Raw genomic sequence first — 17,711 nt, forward strand, 5'->3', positions numbered from 1 at the left:
TTTCTGTTTAATCCTGAACAATTTGCTTGTGCTGTATACCTAATTTTTATCTGTCAACAGAGCATCTTCAATTAGGCATTATAACTTTGGTTTTATTCCAATGACTACTAGTTTGTATTGTTTTAGAAAAGCCTAACTTTAGATTTATCATCCCTTTGTAGGTGGGTCTTTTTTTGTCTGGTTAATTTTTAACATCTTCTCTTCATTTGGTATATCTACAGTTCCAGCAGGAATAGAGTGGATTTAATTTTATTTATCTTGACAAGATTCACATTATTGCTTGAATCTGAAAATTCATGTCTTTCATCAAATCTAGAAAAATTCTTCTCCCTTATACTTTCTGGTCTCTCCTGGAATACTTATTTCACATACTGTAAAGATATTATCATGCTATTCTTTATCTCTAAAAATTTATGTATTCCACTGTGCTGGTTATTGATGTATTGCCTCAGCTCTAAATTTATTGCCTCTCTCAATGCCTCTTGTTAGCTCTAAGAAAACGATGTGGGCTCTTTAAATATTTTTTCTTAGCCAGCATGATAAGTTCTGTTAGTAGTGGGAACTTGAGAGACACTGTTGGAGAACAATGATTTGACTTCATGATTGGGAACGTTTCCCCACTGCTCAGCTCCCATGGCACACACGGCTCCCCCAGCGCCACTTCCTGTAGTTCAGGCGGCTTCTTTAGCATCTGTTGGCCAGCAGCCTTCCCTAGAAACCTCCCTGTTGGTAGCGCCCCGTGGCTCCCACAACCAGCAAATCCTACCTGACAGCTATAGCATCATCTAGTCTTTCAGCATGCTCTCATATATAATATGGAAATTTCTCATCCCTTTTACCATTGCCTCCCCCACTCCACAGATTATGTGTTAGGAAAAGCACACAAAAGAAAAGCAAACAAAAGAAACCACAGAACAACAAAAATTGAGGATTTAAAAATATGATCTAAAGCATACCTCTATGTCATCTTTAAAGAAAGCCGGGGCAGGTTTGTATTCTGGATCTTCCACATCCCTATTAAAATACCAACAAATTCAATAATAATTTGACTGCACTTAAATTTCTCTTGACAAGACAAGTGGAATCTTGTGGGAAGGACTTTTTAGTGTGTTTTAAAAGTCAGACTGAAGTCTCTGTTCTTCGGCCAGGGGAAACCAAGCCATAGCATAAACACTGTTATATGTCAAGTCAGAAGAAATTTAGTTTTAATTAACTCATACTCCCACGTTCACTTTTAAATGTGGAATTATTAACCTTAACACAGTCTCTTACTTTCCTCTTTTGGTAGCTTTCTTCACTCCTATACCCCTGAAATATTATGGCCTTAATGACCATGACTACTAGGAATGAAAAATTAAAGGACTCATAAAAAAAAAAAGGGAGTGGGCAGGTCCATTTCTTCCTTGATCCTACTCTGTTGAACAAGTGCTAACTTACTAGAGCTCTGAACATTAGCTTTTCTGGACTGTAACTCCAATTCTGTTGTGACTACATTATTTGTGACACAGAATATGCTGACGATGGCAGAGATACAGGGAATTCATGACTTGGAGGTGCACATACCCGTCCATGTAATCATTTGCCCTCTGTTCTGCAGCCACTGCTTTTTCGTCAGGCTTCCCCACTCTTTCCAAGAAGCATAATGCCGGGTCTGCTCGGATAGTGTTATATTTCTCATAGCCTGGAGAGGTTACCAATGGTCAAAGTCAACAAGATGAAAGAAAGATGTATGCATACAAGCACCCCTCATATGTATGGGGGATGACATTCCTGGACTAAAGGGACTGGATATTAAAATGATACATACATGTTTTCTAGAAATTACCACAAATAGTACATGACCTGGTATTATGTATATTTGAAAGTTTAGATTGAATTTATCTGTTAAAATGAAAAAGAGGAAAAACTGATCACATATACACAGCACGCTTCCCATAAGAAGTCTTCCTGAGAGGGGGAGCTGTGTGAGGCTACGTCCAGGGCACAGTGGACATAAGCCCGATTCTTCACGAGGAAATGCAGTGATGAGACACAGTTTGGAAGTGAATGCTTTATATGTCAGATATAGAAACATGAATGTGACTGGAATAAAGCTGCCAGTGGAAAGCAATGAACAGAACTAGCCGAGTAGCACTATACATAGAAAAAGAGTCCACCAACCTTACTTTTCACTTACCATGTTTAAAAACTCCAATAAGGAGTGACTTATCAGCATCAAAATCCCACCATTCAGCAGGAACTTCTGAGTGGTCTGGTTCTGGGACCCAAACATCAATGTCACTTAAAAAAAATAAATAAATAGAATGTAACAAACTAGCAAGGGTTAATTCTCTAAGTTTGGTGAATTTTTCTTCTTGTGAATTTCATTGACAAATGAGCAATTTATACAGACAGCTACAGTTTTTTGCCTAATCATGTTACTGAAAAATATAAATAAGTTATTTCATTTACCTTGCATCAACTCCATCAAATACTTTCTGGCACTCATTTCCAATGACTTCTTGCTTTAGATAATAAAGCATTCTTACACGAAGCAAAACCCTAATGATGAGATAAAAGAAGTCAAAAGATACAAAAATATAATCACTAAAGAAAAGCCATCCATGGGGTTTAAATTAGAAAAGAATTTGTATGTGGAATTTTTAGAATGAAATAATAGTTGTGATTAAATATCATTACTACCATATATATATATATAATAGATTTCTCCAAAATCTTCACAATCAACATTAATTAATATCCAAGAAAGATACAATGGCCAGTTTTATTTCTCTGTTGATGGAAAGTGACACAAGAGGGACCATGATTTGCGGATGTATACTCTGAAAGATTAAGATCAGGACTAGTCCTAGACCACACTGTCTCTGTACTCAAAATCAGCATGCTTTAAGGTTGTTAAAAAATTCAGAAAAATAAACTTATAATGAGCTGTGTTAAAAATACCCCACGACATACTTATTACAGTGGTGCTTTATATGTTTTTTGTAGCCTTCATCTTGAAGTAGCTGCTCAGGATTATATTTTCGAAGCCATTCTGCTTTCTGTATATCAAATGAGCTTGTCTGGGTCTTTACTTTCTTCCCTTTTCGGCCCCTGGGTACGGGGGCTGATAGGCCTGTTGAAATGAGGACATGGGAATTCAGGGATAATCTGTATACAAATCTGCAATTTGAAAGATTTTTTTCAACGTAATGAACTTCTGGAGACTTTCAGAGGTCTGTACAGGCTATTCCAAGATCTTTAAAATATCAATGGTAACAATACTGATTCAATCACAAGATGATGGGTCAACATTACACACATTAAGACAACTTCCCCCAATAATTCTTCTATCTCAAATGAATGAGTCTCATTTCCTTTTTGTTCCAAGACACATTTTGTTTTTCAAATGTAAAAACTATAAGATCAAACCTTCCGCTTTGCTTTACTTTTGCTCCCCTAGTTATAAAATAGTAAGTTTTGGCCTGGATTTTCAAAACTGATTTTACTAATAACATGGATTAGGCGTAGCCAAGCTGGCTTCCTATTCAAGAGAGCTAAATTCATTTTATTTCTTTGTCATTTTTGTTGTGAAATATTTCAAAAATACAATAACAAATTCCCACTGTTAATGTCAAAATATCTGCTCTTTGGTCGTTTTTATTGAAGGAAATAATACATGGCTGAAGTCCACTTCACTCCTTCCTCTCCAGAAAGAATCACTACCCTGAATTTGCTTTTGCATTACATGCATATTTATATTCATATGTTGAAGAAATATTTAGTATTTAAGTAATCAGACATTATATTATACATGTAATTTGGCAACATACTGACTACTCTTGATATTTTTTTGAGATTTATACTTGATGATTCATGAGACTCTAATTCATCCACTTTAATTGCTGTGTAAAAATCTATTGTAAGATTATATACCTCGTATTAATCTTCAATGATGCTTGAGTTGTTTCACTTATAATTTTTCAAAATTACTACTAGAGCAGATTGGATTCCTCCTTTCAATTCTTTTTAAATTTTTTTTATGTCTTTATTGTTTAAAGTATTACATATGTCCCCTGTCCCCTCTCCTTTCAATTCTTACCTCAGTGATCTTTTCCTTGCTGTATTCTACCAGCTAGAAGTTCCATCACAATTGTGAATACAAGCACTATGCAGATTTGTCCATTTCTCCTTAAAATTTTGGCGGGTGTTGTCTTTATATTTTGAGACTATTTTGTTCGGTGCATACAAGTTCATACTTCTTTTATGGATTGGTCTTTTCTATTATGTAGTGTCCTTTCTTAAATACCAATCAATGCCTTCCACCTCAAATTGTATTTTGCTCTATGTTAACATTGCTTTCCTCTTCACCTTTGTTGGTTTGGAAACTAAACAGTGCATATTTAAAGACACATACTTAAATTTTCCTAATAAAACCAGTAGATGTTCTATATTTTTGAACTTTTCCCTAACAAAATTATCTCACATTCATCATTTAATCCTATTTACTGTTTCATTTTTGATGCTTATAATGTAACTTATAATTTAAAAGAGGTCTGCTTGTGCTTTGAATGTTTCTATAACACCTTACTCATCTTTCAAAATCAAAATCTATTTGAAATATCTTTGAAGATATTAATGATGGATTTTTATAAGTTGTGCTCTCCTTTTATAGTCTTTGACTTCAAGTTCAATTTATGAGTTTCTTTTTACACCCTGTCTCTCATATTGGAGACTTTCCTAATCCTAGTTGTTTGCCCATATTTAAGAATGACAGACCAAAAAGTTTATAGGTAACCTGAATGGGCGGAGCTTACTGTTTTGGATTCACTGAGGGGTAATCTCGCTGGTTTTATCCTGTCATTATCTTTAGGTTTTGGCCTGGTCAAAGAAGAGTGAAATTATATTTATGAGACTCTTTTGTCATTACTGGAAGTTAGATCTTCACACTAATAATTTCACTGACTCTTATTAAGACAGACCTCCAAAGACCAGCCTATTCTAAAATAGTTGCTTTCCATTGTTCTCCAACTTGGCACTTAGTTTATTTACTTCACAATACTTGTCACAATCTGTAATTATTTAGTTACTTGACCTACTTTCTTATTCTATCTATCTGGCCAGAATGTACGGTTCATGAGCTCAGGGATCTTGTCTATCTTGTTTCTTATCTTTCCAGTATAGAGGACAAGAAGCAAGTACTGGACTTTTTAACAGGTATTTGTTGATTAAGTAAAACACAATTTAACTCAAACTTAAGGGCACAGTAATCTTGATAGAAAATTCAATTACTTTAAAGTATAAAGTAATTATTTTATACAGAAATAAATGTTCTGTTAGCAATGCTCTGGAGAAAAAGATACTTGTGTGTACCTCAGATTGGACTGTAAATTGGTAAAGCTGTATTTGACAGCAAATGAAAGTATTTATGAAAATTTAAAATGTGTATCTGTGTTTCCCAAACTTTAATTACATACAAACTGCTGAGGAACTTGTTAAAATGCAGATTATGATTCAATAAGACTGAGGCCTGAGATTCTGCATTTCTTTTTTTTTTTTTTTAAATCTAATTTTCTGGTTCCTTTTTTTTTTTTTTTAATATATTTTATTGATTTTTTACAGAGAGGAAGGGAGAGAGATAGAGAGTTAGAAACATCGATGAGAGAGAAACATCGATCAGCTGCCTCCTGCACATCTCCTACTGGGGATGTGCCCGCAACCCAGGTACATGCCCTTGACCGGAATCGAACCTGGGACCTTTCAGTCTGCAGGCCGACGCTTTATCCACCGAGCCAAACCGGTTTCGGCAAGATTCTGCATTTCTAAGCAGCTCACAGGAGATTTTAGGTACTAAAGCTATTTATATATACTTGAACAATTCTATTTCTCAACATTTACTTTAGTGAAAGATTTATTCATGTGCAAAAGGTGGAATGTGCAAAAGGAGAAATGTACAAGGACCTACACTAAAACTTGTTTTGCAATTGTCTAAAATTGAAAATGTCATAAATGTTCAACATTAAAGGGGATGCAAAATAAATTATGGAATCCCCACACTTTAAACTACTAAGGAGGAGGTTTAAAAATAAGACAGTTCTGCCCAGGTCAGTGTTCTTAGTGGTTAGAGCATCGGCCCAAGCACTGAAGAGTCTTCGGTTTGGTTCCCAGCCCCAATCAGGGCCTGTGCAGGAGGAAACCAACTGATGTCTCTCTCTCTCCCACGCTCCCCTCCACTCTCTCTAAAAATCAATGGAAAAATATCTTCAGGTGAGATTAACAACAACAACAAAAATTGTTCTACATGAATACAAATGGGGAAGACTCATAGACATACTAAGGGGTCAACAGTTTGCAAACCTATATACAGGTTTGACAACAATATGTAAATCCCCAAGAAACGTATAACATTGGTATTTTTCTAAGTTGAAACTTGAATTGAGGGTGAAGGTTAAAGGTTCTTTAACATTGTAATGCTATAATATTTTAGAGGGAACTATATTAAGTAATTACTAATTACATAAGTAAAAATAAATTTAAAAAGAAAATGAAAGAATGTTCTTGCCTAGATGATTCTGAAGCTCTCGAGTTTGTCCATCTTCGGTTGGAGTAATGAGGTCCCATATGAAGCCTTTTATTTTCTCATCTCCTCGGTAGTGAACAAGGCAATATGCTAAGAGGGCTCGGCAAATTATTTCTACATCATGCTCATTTAGCTGTCTTTTAAAACGACCATGAGATAGAATCTCTCTCCATCGGCCCCATCTGGTAAAAAAATACATATTTACATTATTCCTCAGTCAAATTTTAAAGAAAAACCATAGCTCATGGATAAATGGCATGAAAACTGCAAAAAACACATTTTGTCATGAATAGGATTTACCTAATAAAGTGTTTCCCCCATGAGTAAAAGGCAGAGCCATGGTACAGTAATTTCTAGTATATTTTATTCCTTAATCAATGGATAACATTATTCATTTTGTATTATTAAATATGTAAATCTGAGAACAAGGGGTTTGACTTTAGTGATACATTTATAATTTCAAACGTAAGAAGGTCCCATCATTCTGTTGTTAAATATATGTTAAACATATAAATTCAGGGTACTTTTAAAATATATTCTATTGATTTTAACAAGGTAAAAAATATACTAGAATATAGTGTTGGTTTTCTGTAACTTTACAGAGCAGGCTACTAACAGTAAATGTTAAAAACAATATTTACCCATAAACCAGCAGATTTTTCTCTACTCTAAAGCATTCAGTTCTTCCATATCCATTAGAACGGTCACAGGGCCTCCGGAGTTTGGGCTTTTCTTCTCCTTCACTTTCGGCTTCAGATAATTCAGCCAATTCATCTTTTGTGGCACTAAAGGGTCTTGTTTGCTTCCTAATTCTTGGAGTGTCAATAACCAAGCTGTTCTGTAAGATTTAACAGCCATTACTTGTAGGTCCTTTTTCTATTTGGCTTATAACACTGTCTTACATGATCACCTTTCAAATTGTATAAAAAATAATTACAGAAAGCGAGAAAAAGAAATTACTAACAATTTCACCAACGTACCAAAAACTTTTATACTCCTTTAAAATCCTTATTAGCATACATTCATAATTTTATGATAGGATAGTAATAGAATTAAAAAGAATTTGGTATTTCACTTTGTAAATAATATGAAGGTTATTGTATTTTGCATCTGCAATAACCATAAAAAATAATTTTAAGCTAAATTTATGAATCCTGATTTTCTTCACCTTATTCCCAATTTAATGTAGATTGTTTTAAAATTTTAAAATAATAATGCTAAAATAAGTTTTTGTGACCTAAGTTTATCCTAAAAATAAACTCAAAATAAGGGAAATAACTAAGAATAGAAATATTGATCAAAGGATATAATATTTATAGGCCTAGAAACAGGTTTCAGTGCTTTCCAAATTTTACTCTAACACAAAAACAAGGCAAGAAGTGTGTGAATTCACTATGTTCAGTTTAGTTTAATTAATTCAAAACAATCTAAGTTTACATGCTTTTTACTTTTACTGAGAAATCTCTCTAAGTTAAGCACTATGTTATGGGCTATGGACATAGATATATACCTATAATCTTTTGCTCATTAAAAATCTGTAGTCTTGAGGGTCAGACTAATGTGAAACAAGTGCTACTCAGCATGGAATATCTTATGACATAAGAAGGGTACAACTGAATGGATCATCATTAATGGGATCTGACACCAAGTCAACAAAGATACATAAAAAGAACATATGATTTAAAGACAAACAATTTTAAAAAACACATTATAATTTTAAAGGATATAAATAATACCCTAAATTAAACTTTCCTTGCTTTACAACCTATCATGAATAGCCAAAGTATGAAACTGAAGCAGTGTCTGACTCAAAATGTCATCCTTCTACTACCCTACATCAATTCATTGATGCAGATAAATTCATTTTGGTAAGTACATAGTTCAATACCTTAAAATATAACAATATTATCAAATCATCCCAAGAGACAATATTTTTAAAAAGAAATACTTACTCTACCACTGATGGTATCTATATCTATTTCTGCCTTTTTAGCCCATTTTTGCCAGAAGTTGGGATCATCTAAGGAAATATCTGTCCGATTTCCAGATGCCACAAAACTCGCCTGAAATACAGAATGGCAGTTTTACAAAATGTTTTGAAGCTAGAGGAAAAATCTATCAAAGCACATTTAAAACATTATCTCCTCACATTTACAATGTTTCATATGCAATGGTCTGAAACATAGCACTTGCTAAGGCAACAAAGGTTATTTCCATGACTAATACATGTTGTTTAAATTAATCAGATTTCAAGCAATTTCCAGCACAAGGGGAAAATACCTGTACACAGTGTTTTGGTTACTTGGACAGCGCCAAAGAATACAAAGTAAACAAGATTTCTCAGGGAAAAGGCTACAGACAGGGTATATCTACCCAATCATGACTAATTTTAGCTCTTAGCTATATATTTGGCAGTAATTCTTTTGTTTCCCCAATAATACTTGACTCTGATTTATTCTCTGTTAACTTCCAAATCTACATCTTTATCCTAGGCAACTCTCCTGGACATCTCCACTTATATGCCCTGAAAATGCTACAAATACCACAGCTCCAATTATATTTTTTCTCCAAATGAATTTCCTTCTCTGGCATTCTCTACTTTACTACATGACACAAGGATTCTCCTTGCTACTTCAGCCAGAATTTAAGTAATTTTGTCTATTCCTTCCCTATGTTTTTTTTTTTTAATCTTCACCCAAGGATAATGTTTCCATTGATTTTTAGAGAGAGTGGAAGGGAGGGGGGAGACAAAAACTCCGATGTGAGAGAGACACATCGATTGGTTGCCTCCCGCATGCCTCTGACCAGGGCCGGGAGCCTGCAACTGAGGTACGTACCTTTGACCGAATCGAACCCGGGACCCTTCAGTCCACAGGCTGATGCTCGATCCACTGAGTCACACTGGCTAGGGCTCCTTCCCTATGTTTTTAACTGGTCATCAACTCTTGTTGATCCAGGTGGTTCTCCACTACCCTAACTCACCTATCATCATTTTCTACATAAGCCTCTTATCTGATCTCCCTGCCTGTAGTCTTTTTCTTTTCAAACTTGTTCACTACTCTGATATTAGGGTTAAACTGCTAAATTAGATTGCATTATGTCCACTTTCTGCTTGAAGGGATTTAACAGCTTTTTTGTTATTGTTGTTAAACCCTACCAGAAGATAATTTTTCCATTTTAGAGAGAGTGGAAGGGAGGGGGAGAGACAGAAACTTCATCTGGGAGAGACACATTGATTGGTTGTCTCCGCACATGCCTCAGGGATTGAGCCTGCAACCAAGGTATGTGCCCTTGGCCGGAATTGAACCCAGAAACCTTCAGTCTGCAGGCTAACGCTAGCCACTGAGCCAAACCAGCCAGGACTTAAAAGCTTTTTAACAGCCTCATGATCAAGTGCAAATTCCTCAAATGGAATTTTTGTGAATCCCTCACAAGTTGAGTCCAACCTCTCTAACCCTCTCATTTGGACTTCGATTCAATTCATCCTGTGCATCCATGCATGCCTATATCATATTCTTTGAAGTCTTCCTTATAGTTTTAGCAACATATGATTCATTTAGGTGACCTCCTCTCTTTTTGAAACATAATGAAATCTAAACTTCTTTTAAGAATTAGCTCCAATTTTCTCTGCAAAGGCTTTCCTGATACCCTGTTCTCCCTTTTTCCACAGAATTAATCATTTCCTCCTTTACTATTATTATTTTTTTAGCAACTGGAATCCTTTCATTTTAGTATTTCTGGCAAATGAGTAAAGTCCCCGACACAAGATTTCGTTAGTATGCTTAATGAATGCAAGAGAAAAAATTTCATTTAAAGAATAATATCATTACTTGGTGTAACACCTGAACTACCTAACAAAACCAGTGATCCACAAAGATAAAGATTTCATGGTTGAAAGCAGAGAGGGGGATAGAGAAGAAAGAAAACGTGGGTAGAAAGGAAGTGGAAAGGAAAAACCTGTATGAATCAGTGCAGGTGGGAGATAATACTGCAATAAAACCTCTTCAGATGAATACAAGATATAAATTTACCATGTTTTTGTTGACAGGAAAAAAAAAGGAATACAAAGGCAGTTAGTAAAGTTTTAAATTATTTCCTCAAAATAGAGTAGATTGATAGTTATTAGCAATTCCTGTCAAGACACAAATTTTATTTTACCCTCCCCAAATTGTACTTAAATATTTAAAAGAAAATTAGAAGTCCTTTCTCTCTTTTAAATATTTTAAATTATAGAAGCCCTGCCTTATCCACAGGAGGTATGTTCTAAGACACCCAGTGGATGCCTGAAACTGTGGATGCTATTAAAACATACACATACTATATCTTCTTCTATACCAGTGGTTCTCAACCTTCCTAATGCCACGACCCTTTAATACAGTTCCTCATGTTGTGGTGACACCCAACCATAAAATTATTTTCGTTGCTACTTCATAACTGTAATTTTGCTACTGTTATGAATCATCATGTAAATATCTGATATGCAGGATGTATTTTCATTGTTACAAACTGAACATAATTAAAGGATAGTGATTAATCACAAAAACAATATGTAATTATATATGTGTTTTCCGATGGTCTTAGGCGACCCCTGTGAAAGGCGGTTGAGAACCACGGTTCTATACGTACCCACGATAAAGTTTCACTTATAAATTAGACACATTAAGAGATTAACCACAATAACTAATAAATTACAACAATTATAACAATATACTGTAATAAAAATTATATGATTTCTATCTCTCAAAGTATGTTCTGAATTGTTTATTTCTGGACTTTAATATTTTTAGACAATAGTTGACTGATACTGGAGAGTGAAGGCATGGATAAGTGGGAACTACTGCATCATCAGTTAAAGTAAGATGACTTAACCTCCTATATACTATTATGTATATTTTTCTTTCACTTTGGCATATATCCTTTTACTTCTAAAATTTCAAATGTTCTACTCTGATTAGTATTAAATATATTTTTAGTTATTCCATTTCACTAGGATCAAACAAGTACGTATGAAATGTGATATAAAAAAATCAGAAAAAGCCCTAGCCGGTTTGGCTCAGTGGATAGAGCGTTGGCTTATGGACTGAAGGGTCCCGGGTTCGATTCTGATCAAGGGCACATGCCCAGGTTGTGGGCTCGGTCCCCAATAGGGGGCATGCAAGAGGCAGCCAATCAATGATTCCCTCTCATCATTGATGTTTCTCTCTCTCTCTCTCTCTCTCCCTTCCTCTCTGAAATTAATAAAAAATATATTTTTAAAAAATGAGAAAAAGAAAAACGTGTATTTCCTACTTCTTTTGAGCTAATTCAGTTTACATTAGGTAGATGCTCTGCAAATAATCAGCAGAGTAAGAGAGACTTAAATTTTTTTAGTAGTGAATGTTACTGACATATATGTAAAACAGCACTCCCTGTTACCTTAGCAAATGTTGACCCACGTCCTTCTGACTCAATTGTAATAGTTTTTGTACGTCGTAGTAAAATCTGATCAATGTCCTCTTCACAGAATTTAGAACCTTCATCTTCTTCTTCCATAATGGCACCATAAGCTCCTCTTCGAAGCAGATCTTCTATTTCCTTTTTGGAAAGCTGTTGAATCTAAAGAGAAAATAACTTCGGTAACAAAATTTTTTTAGGTTCCTAAAGTGAGAAAGTATCCCTAAAGAATGCCAAACACAGAGGGCATATTTAAATATGTACATAAAAGATGATTCTCTGAAAGAATACATTAAACTTGTTGACTCTTCTTTACTATCTTTAAAATGTGACTTGCCATTTGCCTAAAATATCTGAAGTTAAAACAAAGCATGTGGGGGCAGGTGAGCTATCAAGGTGTATTTTAGTTCCAGGATTCTATAGTTGTTACAAGCACAATATATAAGAAAAGAATCTCCATGGAGGTAATGACAAAAAAAATTATGTACTACAAGACTAAGTCAATGCCAGTAGTTTAACACTAAAAACAATTCTGAAAAACTATGCATAGAAAACTGCAGAAAAACTCACAAATTCTATTTTTCTATGCCATGATACAATCGTTCTAAAGGCAGAACAAAACATTTCTACCTTGAATACAAATTCTTAGAATTCACAAGCTCTGAAGCTATACAAAGAGAACAAGATAAAAAGTATTAACTAAATGTTACACCCCCTTCTGAAGTGCCTCCATACATAAAATCAGCTATTTAGTGCTCAGTATGGATCAAAATTAAATAATACCCTACTTGAGGTTAAAAGTAAATGCAAATAAAAACTCCAAGTGAAAAAGAAAATATACATACACCACCAACATTACTTTCTCTTCCACTCATGCTCTGCAACACAGCCTTGTCTAGACCCAGTTTCAGACTGGCTCGGTCAAACATCTCCCTCTCGTATGAGTTACGAGTTACTAATCGGTAGACTTTAACTGCTTTATTCTGACCAATTCTGTGACAACGAGCTTGGGCCTATAAAAAATGAAAAGTGGGGGGTGGGAGGAGACATATGTAATACTCTTTGTAATACTTTAAGCAATAAAACAAAATTTAAAAAAAATGAAAAGTCACAGATTCAATTTATTTTACAAAATAGCACAAAAGACAGCACATAAAAGGCATTTAAGAGTAAAATATCTTGATGGAATATGAAAGTATGTAAGAATTTTTAGACCCTTTTGCTACTGAATTAGTTATAAGCATTTTCTAATAATGAAGGTAGAGCTTACTAAAATACAAAATCAGCGACAAGATAAATTTAATCTTATATTTCAGAGAATATAAATCATTGAAGAATTATTGTTTTTAAAAGAGGGTGTCATCAATATAATTTTAGACAGTAACGTCAACTCTATGAATTTTTTTTTTTGGCTGTTGGCAACTCAACCTTTAAATTGATCAACAATCTTTTCAGCATATTTTAGTTAAACTGGATAACTGAGGGGGTACAAGAAACTAAGGTGAGTAACTATGGAAAACTAAATCTTATTTAAACAAAGAGAACTAATTATCTCATGTGTAGAAATATTGAAAGTTTTACCTTTAGTTCTTGCTATACTTAAAATTTACTGATAAATTTTGACTCTCAAGTTTCTATAGTAACAATGGTCTTTCTCCCAAATTATTATTCAACCTTATATTATCTTCAGAAAATTAAAATATGAATTGTGGCTTTACAATTTTTTAAAATATATTTTATTGATTTTTTATAGAAAGGAAGAGAGAGGGATAGAGAGTTAGAAACATCGATGAGAGAGAAACATTGATCAGCTGCTTCCTGCACACTCCCTACTGGGGATGTGCCCGCAACAAAGGTACATGCCCTTGACCGGAATCGAACCTGGGACCCCTGAGTCCGCAGGCTGACGCTCTATCCACTGAGCCAAACCGGTTAGGGCATGGCTTTACAATTTTTAGGTGGCATTGATGCTATACCCTTTGTAAACATCTTTTGTTTAGTCTATCCATATATACTTTGTGCCCACAGGAAGTCAAAACTGCGAATGAACAACTTTGCTCCAGGTCTAGCGAAAAGTATAAAAGGTCAATTTTTTTATGTCTATAATAGATCCACATTAGAAGTAAGTAAGTAGGAAAAACCAAGTGAGAGGGAGAACTTAGGAATCTGAAAGTTTTCCCGGTTCTCAAATACAATTTGATTATTTTAGATTAACTTGGAGAACATCACATGAACTGTGGTCAGTTTTAAGTATAAATAAGCATTCCAAAGGCAAATTATTATGATATGGGTTTAACCTAGGGACTGGAAAACTATAGGTTGTTACCCATATCTGGCCTGCTTCTAAGAATAAGTTTTACATTTTTAAAGTGATGTTAAAAAGAAATAAACACAAAATGTGGGACACAGACTTACTTTATGTGGCCCACAATACCTAAAATATTTACTAATTGACTTTCTATAATTTATCCCTGATTTAATCTATTAATTTTGGATAAACCTTCAATATTTGGAACTAGATTACATAAAGTCACACAAATGAGAGGTTCAAACCATACTTTTTATTGAGCCAGGTATAACTTTTTGTAACAATTTACTTTTACTTGATGTTTATATTTAAAGTAATAATATTAATTACAACACAATTGACTATCAAGGACAATAAAAGATTAATTTTTCTTATAGTTTATCTTGCCATCTTTCCTAGATAGGTTATCACTGCAACCTTTGACCCTTTCATCACTCTAACTGATATTCCTGTTTCTACAAAATCCAAGCAGTCTTAAACTTATATGAATACTTTAATTTTCTATAATATTTCATAAAAACATACTTTATTACATAATGACTGAGAAGTTGAAATTAGGATAAGCAAGTATTTATTTTTAAGAAAATAAAATTGTGAACATTTTGTTATAAGTAAGTTATTGTAAAATCTTAGGTGTCTTTCAATTTATATATTTTAAACAATTAAATACTCTATTCAAGTAGGAAAAGCTTTTAAGAAGTAAAATATGTAGTATATTTTATTGTCATTAAATTTAAATTAAATAATCTTTTTAATTTAGCATCAATATTACTTAGGGAAACATATATGTTAGCTTGTCTAGATAAAAGTATAATAGCTAGAAAACATTTTAAATAAATTTAATCCTCTTAGGAGAAGAATTTATTTACCTGAAGGTCATTTTGAGGATTCCAATCAGAGTCAAAAATTATACATGTATCAGCAGCAGTTAAGTTGATGCCCAGCCCACCAGCTCGGGTACACAGCAGGAAAACAAATCGATCTGAGTCAGGCTTACTAAATCGATCTATAGCAGCTTGTCGAAGATTTCCTCTGACTCTGCCATCAATTCGCTCATATAAATATCTATCAAATGAAAGGCAATAAATTTAAATAGAGGGATATAATGAAAATGAAGACACATGTCAAGTCTGTTTTCCTGCAACTTAACAAGCAATTATTACCCTAGTTGGAGTTTTACATTCTCTGTATTGAAACTAAGAATGAAATACAAAGTAATATAAAGATAGAAAAATATCTGCTTTCCTGGTTTATAGGTAACATACTATTATAACGAATATCATTTTTAGAAGCTGGAATGGAAAAATAGTCCAATGAAGCCTACTTTGCTGATCTCATTATAATAAATGACTTTTTTGTATACGAAGCAAATACTTTCATATAACTTTATAGAAGAAGCCTACAGACATTTCTCTGTGTCAATCATGTTAGTCTCTAAACTATACATCTAGCAAGCACAACCTAGAATGCTGTTTTCTCATAGGCAGTATTTACAAGCTATTGACTTTTAACTTCCTTTATCCTTCATCTATAATAATAAAAGCATAATATGCTAATTAGACCAGACGTCCTTCCGGATGACCTTCCAGACAAAGCTGGGGCTGCAAGGGAAGCCCAGGTCCCAGGTGCCAGAGGGAAGCCGGTGCAGGCAGCCCGGGGAAGGAAGGCCTACTCTTGCACAAATTTCGTGCAAGATTGGAGTGCGTAGGGGGGCGATCAGGGGCAGGGCTGGTAGGGGGGAGGGGCCAAGGGCAGTTGGTCAGCTGGGGGGAGGGGCCACGGGAGGTTGGCCAGCCGGCCCCGATTGGGGCGGCTGGTGGGAGGTTCAGATCAGGGCCATCAGGGCCAGCCGGCTGGGGAGAGTGGCCTCTGGACGTTCGGCTGGCCGGGGGGTAGGGACCGCGGGAGGCTGGCTGTGGGAGCGCACTGACCACCGGTGGGCAGCTCCTGTGTTGAGCGTCTGTCCCCTGGTGGTCAGTGTGTGTCATAGCGACTGGTCAACCAGTTGTTTGGTCACTTAGGCTTTTACATATATAGATGTTGATATCTGATTAGACCACCAATGCACTGATATTCTATATAATAAAAGGCTAAAATGCAAATTGACCAAACTGCAGAACGACCAGTTGCTATGATGTGCACTGACAACCAGGAGGTAGACGCTCAATGTAGGAGCTGCCCCCTGGTGGTCACTGCGCTCCCACAGTGGGAGCACCACTCAGACAGAAACTGGGCTCACGGCTGGTGAGTGCAGCGGTGGTGGCGGGAGCCTCTCCCACCTCCACTGCAGTGCTAAGGATGTCCAACTGACAGCTTAGGTGGGGAGGGGGCCTAAGCCATCAGTCAGACATCCCCTGAGGGCTCCCGGATTGTGAGAGGGTGCAGGCTGGGCTGAGGAGACGACACTCCCCGCCCCCCCTCCCAGTGAATGAATTTCGTGCACCGGGCCTCTAGTCCTATATAATTAGGTAGTGCCTAGTCAAAATTTAAGACTAACTGTCAGACACCAAAAACAAAAAACAAAAAACAAACAAACAGAATACAAAACAAAACCCCACATTAAACAAATCAGAAAAGATTAAAGCATGAACAAAGTTTAGACTTGTATGATAGAAGTCAAAGTGCAGCAAGTTCAGGCTCTAATTCTAACAATTAAAGGGTTTGGAAAAGGAGCTTGAATCATTTTTTCCCCCATTTTGAAGACAGTATAAGTCTGTTTGAAATGTCATTACTGCAAATTTTACAAATTAAATAAAATGTATACTAGTAAACCCATTCCTAGGTTGACAAATACCTGTCAGTTTGCAAAGTTTTCTTAGTCTCCTTAGCTCCGCCTACTATTACAAATAAGTAGGTTAGGAAAACACCTGATACATAACCCTAAGCAATCTGTACTCATAGGAATAGATATATTATCTAGATGTGAGTAAAGGTGGGTTATAGTACAGTGCTGCAAAAACCTTAATGACATATATTCAGCATAATTCATAAAATAATTCAGAGGATAATTCTATGCTTTACCTTTTATGTATAAGATAGTCCTCCAGGATGTCAAGGCAGCGTACCATCTGAGAGAAGATGAGCACTTTATGACCTCCTGCTTTCATTTTGGGAAGCAATTTATCAATAAGGACCAATTTACCAGCAGACTGGATCATTGCTTGGAGATGAAAATCAGAAGCAGCTGGATTATATGTATCTCTAAATTCTCCAAGTATTTTCTCCTCAGCACCTGTCAGAGAAATATGAGAGCATCAATGCACAAATGAAGGTAAGACCCAATTGCTTTCATTGTTCCAAAAATCTGAATCAGTGCTCCTCTGTGTTTCTGTAACACACTGAGACTTCTTGGATGGGAGGTGAATTACCAGTACATTTATTAGAATTATTTGTTTGTGGCTAAATCCCCGA

General features: G+C 35.3%; 1 protein-coding gene across 7 annotated transcripts in view; it reads right to left on the reverse strand.

The window, feature by feature from the left end:
* CHD9 (chromodomain helicase DNA binding protein 9) overlaps nt 1-17,711 on the reverse strand; it is a 106,462-nt gene that overhangs the window by 22,295 nt on the left and 66,456 nt on the right. For all 7 annotated transcript variants that reach the window (XM_023744400.1, XM_023744402.1, XM_023744401.1 and 4 more), the window contains 12 exons: nt 17,322-17,532; nt 15,170-15,365; nt 12,838-13,005; nt 11,975-12,154; nt 8,512-8,622; nt 7,201-7,397; nt 6,542-6,741; nt 2,956-3,115; nt 2,452-2,541; nt 2,177-2,280; nt 1,564-1,681; nt 957-1,014 (listed from right to left, as the gene is read on the reverse strand). In XM_023744400.1, the coding sequence (XP_023600168.1) occupies nt 957-1,014; nt 1,564-1,681; nt 2,177-2,280; nt 2,452-2,541; nt 2,956-3,115; nt 6,542-6,741; nt 7,201-7,397; nt 8,512-8,622; nt 11,975-12,154; nt 12,838-13,005; nt 15,170-15,365; nt 17,322-17,532 (1,793 nt within the window). The remainder of the gene's footprint in view (nt 1-956; nt 1,015-1,563; nt 1,682-2,176; nt 2,281-2,451; nt 2,542-2,955; nt 3,116-6,541; nt 6,742-7,200; nt 7,398-8,511; nt 8,623-11,974; nt 12,155-12,837; nt 13,006-15,169; nt 15,366-17,321; nt 17,533-17,711) is intronic.

This window comes from Myotis lucifugus, unplaced genomic scaffold, assembly GCF_000147115.1.
Source record: "Myotis lucifugus unplaced genomic scaffold, Myoluc2.0 scaffold_460, whole genome shotgun sequence".
Lineage (NCBI taxonomy): Eukaryota > Metazoa > Chordata > Mammalia > Chiroptera > Vespertilionidae > Myotis > Myotis lucifugus.